General features: G+C 39.7%; 2 protein-coding genes across 4 annotated transcripts in view; one reads left to right on the top strand and one right to left on the bottom strand.

The window, feature by feature from the left end:
• Nucleotides 1-1,346: 1,346 nt before the first annotated feature.
• dctpp1 (dCTP pyrophosphatase 1) lies at nt 1,347-2,402 on the bottom strand. Its single transcript, XM_088419849.1, has one exon. The coding sequence runs from the start codon at nt 2,351-2,353 to the stop codon at nt 1,904-1,906; it is 450 nt and encodes a 149-aa protein (XP_088275975.1). The 5' UTR covers nt 2,354-2,402; the 3' UTR covers nt 1,347-1,903.
• A 797-nt stretch (nt 2,403-3,199) lies between these two features.
• Nucleotides 3,200-3,985, top strand: part of gatb (glutamyl-tRNA(Gln) amidotransferase, subunit B) — a 7,319-nt gene continuing 6,533 nt past the window's right edge. Inside the window, exon 1 of one of the 3 annotated variants that reach the window (XM_088418518.1) lies at nt 3,200-3,554. In XM_088418518.1, the coding sequence (XP_088274644.1) occupies nt 3,406-3,554 (149 nt within the window). In that variant the 5' untranslated portion in view covers nt 3,200-3,405. The remainder of the gene's footprint in view (nt 3,555-3,985) is intronic. The other 2 variants (XM_088418516.1, XM_088418517.1) reach the window with 2 other exon arrangements.

Genomic DNA, 3,985 nt, shown 5'->3' with positions numbered 1-3,985 from the left:
TCAACCCCTCTAATTCGGCGTCCGTAAATATATTTGCTTATAATTTACTTTTAATAAGATCAATTGCATCTTAATATATCGTTTATTAGATTTTAATTAAAAAGGAAGAATTCACCACTCCGTAATGGAATTTTTTTTCCCTCTAGTTTCCGTGGCTAAAACGCAATCCGAGTGCAAAAAGGCTCCTTTTCCCACAGCCCCATTTACTGCCGCTTTGATCAGTCGGTACCGAACCGAGCTCGGACGTCACCGCCGGCTGTCCGTCAAATGGACGGCGCCGGAGGGGGAAAAAAAAAAAGCTTTCTATTATTCAGGGGAAGAAGAAAAAAAAAAAAGCTTTCCAGGCATTTGGAGCCTCTCACCACGTTCACGTTTTCCACACACTGTGATCAGTGGTGAGCTGAACCGGAATCATTTCATTAGGGAAATTTCTTCATCTCAATTAAAGGAACGGTCAGTGTTATGTATCTAAACTCATTCAATCCCAAAGACGGATTTTTACGTTTTTTTTTCCAAGAGGGAAAATCAGATATTTAAAACAACTTCAATACTGTCCAAAACGGTAAAAATACAACATCACTACTACAATAACCCCTGGGGGTAACTGTAACCCAACTTGGGCTTTTTGATGTTTTTGATGATCAACTGAAAAACGTACAAAGAAAAACCACTAGGAGGCTAAAATATTGCATGGCTTGTCAAAACATGACAAGTTTCAATATCCCACGCTGCCGTCCCTTCTAAATGCTTGCAGAAGGCAGGGGGAACGGTACACCCTATAGGTGTCAAATTTAGCCCATGTCAGGGTCATTTACTGCCATTCAAAATTGGAAATATTGTCCATTTTGGACATATTGAAAACCCTATATTTTATCATGCGCTTACCCCAATTTTTGCATGAATCCTTGCAACTTGCAAACAGGGCGTAGTAAAAAATATTGTGTTCACACCACAAAACCACTGGGTGGCGCTAATGGCAAACTTTTGCAAGCCTTTGACTTCAATGATTGGCTTAGCCTGGACTCCCATGATGCAAAAGTCATAATACCTTATGACATATTTCTACTTCAATTTTCTAAATGTATAAATATACAGCATTATGACTTTTTCTATTGTCCCATTGTCGATTAAACCCAAATAGCAACCAGTTCGGTAAAATCAATTTAATAGTTTTGTTTTTGATTTTAATCCTCCCATTTTTTATCCACATCGTCTCATATTAAATTGATTATCTAACAGTCCCATTTTATTAATATTTATGTGATATTGCTTGTAATCTGTTTCCTCATTGTAGTTGTTGTGATTTTTGAAAGAGTATGCTAAAAAAATAATGAACAGACTGCAAATTCAAGTAGTGAAATACCACTTTACTTTGGCTGTGAACGCTTTAACACAAAAGAAACGTGGCCATGTCTGCAATTTCACAACACAAACTGTGTGATTTTTTTTCCCAAAAGGGTTTAAATGAGCCATAGCATTAAAAAAATAAAAATGACAACAACGATGTCCAAATCTTCGTATGAAGGCCACATACCGGAAAAAAAGACATAAGGGGTATGTTTGTTTTTTTTACTCTTAACTTCAGACATGATTAAAAAAATAATAAAAACAACTAAATGTTCTTGAATAACGCAGTTAACAAAACTATGTCAAAGTTTTTTGTAAATGTTTTTCCCCGCTTCTGACAGTGTCCTTTTACTACTTTTTCAAATAGCATTGTGGGCCATGTGATTTTAGTGTTATTCTGCTGGCCGCGAAGATGAGGATGTCAGGCCGCAAATGGCCCCGCACCCGCAGTTTGGACAAACTTATTTTGCGTAAACGTGACTTTCATTCAAGATGTCCAAAAAGTAGTTGAAGACATGAAAATCCCAGGTAAGGAGGGGATAAATAAAGTATCAAATCAGTCTTTATATTCGGTGTACTTTTTAGCCGAACCGTGCACTTTGCTGGCGGGGTATTTGAGTCTGTTGAGGGCCATTTTGCGGAGGACCGCTTGCGGCAGGTCCACGCGGCACTTCTCGGCCAGCTCCAGCAGGTAGATGAACACGTCGCTGAGCTCGTGGGCCAGCTGCTCCCGCTCCGAGTCGCTCCAGTCGGGGAGGCCCTCGGCCACCTCGCCCTTCCACTGGAAGAGCTCCGAGACCTCGCCGACTTCGCCCACCAGGGCCAGCAGGAGGTTGCGGGGCTGGTGGAACTTGTTCCAGTCGCGCTCGTCGGTGAACTCGGCCTGCATGCGACGGATGTCCTCCACGCTCGGCTCCGGGCTGAAAGTGAAGCGCTCCTCCGCCGAGCTGCCGGCGGTTCCGTTCACCGGAGCGTCTTCGGAAGCCTTCCCGTTTGTGGCCATCATCTTGAGCGGCGCTAGCAACGTGCTTTGCCTGACGAGTCCCGCCAAACACTCGACCGGAAATGACGTCGTTTTAAAATCCTTGGGATTTGTAGTACGAAGAGAACTGTGCGTTGGAGAACTACTGTTCCCGTCTAACCGTGCCGCTTGCGCGTTCACCACAAGTTGCAACAAAATACTCAAACGTAGTCCAAATGAGTTTTTTTTTTTAACTAATTTCCCGTATTTTTTTGCTATATTTTGTCGAACAAATAGGTTTAAGAATAGTGCTTTCATCTAGAAGGTATCGAGGTTCTTGACTGTAAATTATTCATATTTGTGGGTGCGGTTTTGTCCTATACACTTTACAGGACTATTCTGGATATTTTGCTGAATAAGTACAATGACAAAAAAGGAACACATGTTTTTGTAGCTCTTTTATGAAAGATTTGCCTCAGAAATGCATCATTTTAAGGACGCTGAAATTCAACAAAACAAAAAAACTAAGAAAAAAACGAAAAAAAAAACCAATCAAAATTAAGTTACCACGCCTGGATGTTTAGCTATAGATTTTTCCGGAGGTTTTTAAACTCCCTTTCTGACAAATCCTGTCAAACGTTAACCACAAAGGTCCCTGGGTTTAGTAGTTTGAAGACTCTTACACGTGCGTTAAATTGCGTTCTTAAAACTACAATTCCCGATGAATCTACGCTTCTTGAACATGGCGGCCTAAGCACTTATGAAGCCACAAATTGCTCAAATGTAATCATCACGTCCAATTGTTTTGTTGTATAGTATGTCTTTTAGTTTAGTTTTTGTGATATTTTGATATCGAAAGTTGATAAATCGTAACCTACACCGAATTATTGACACCAATGAAGATTACTTTTTTTCAGACATCAAATTTCATTCGCGCCACGTTACCCATTTTCCCTCCCACAGCATTGCAACTTTCTGACAAATAACTTACTATTTCTAGTTATAGTTTTTTCGTGTTTTTGCTTCGCCCAACAACCCGGAAACATGTCAACACTAAAGAACTACAATTCCCGTGAACAGTGCTATCATAACCCAACATGGCAGCCTCCACTACCGCTGTCGCTAGAGTCCGCTGTAAAATGCTAAAAAGAACATTATTTTTGTGCCCTAATACGTCCTTTACGATATGGAGACTGAATATAGGAACTTCGCGACATGTTGGTCAGCTCCAGAGCAGGATTCAGAGGTTGGTGAACACTATACAACGGAGTAATTTATGTTCATGTTGTGGCCGAGCCAATTTTGGTTATTTCTCGATTTTTTTTTGCATTCTATTTTTGAAACGTCGCTTTTGTATTCTTGATCGTTTGCTACTTTTAAATATAAGATGAAACAACACCGAACAAAATTCCTAATTAAACCTTTATCCCCAAACTGTTTTTTTCCTCCTAACATTAACACTTTATTTCCTTTACATTGCATCTAGTGTTATGACTTTTTTAAAAGTTACATTGTGGCTTTATTATGGTAACTTAATGACTTCCTTATAACTGCGAATGCATTCATGTAACTTGACAACACAAACTGATTTAGTCACCGTTTCTGTTGGTTTTCTTTTTGTTTATAATATCAAAAGATGAATTAAACAAATTTCACATCAGACCACAGAAATTGGAA

This window comes from Hippichthys cyanospilos, chromosome 7 (genome assembly GCF_059441005.1).
Source record: "Hippichthys cyanospilos isolate Australia breed blue-spotted pipefish chromosome 7, RoL_Hcya_1.0, whole genome shotgun sequence".
NCBI classification, from domain to species: Eukaryota; Metazoa; Chordata; class Actinopteri; order Syngnathiformes; family Syngnathidae; genus Hippichthys; species Hippichthys cyanospilos.
The sequence above is the reverse complement of the archived record's forward strand: the minus strand, read 5'-3'. Positions and strand labels throughout refer to the sequence as shown.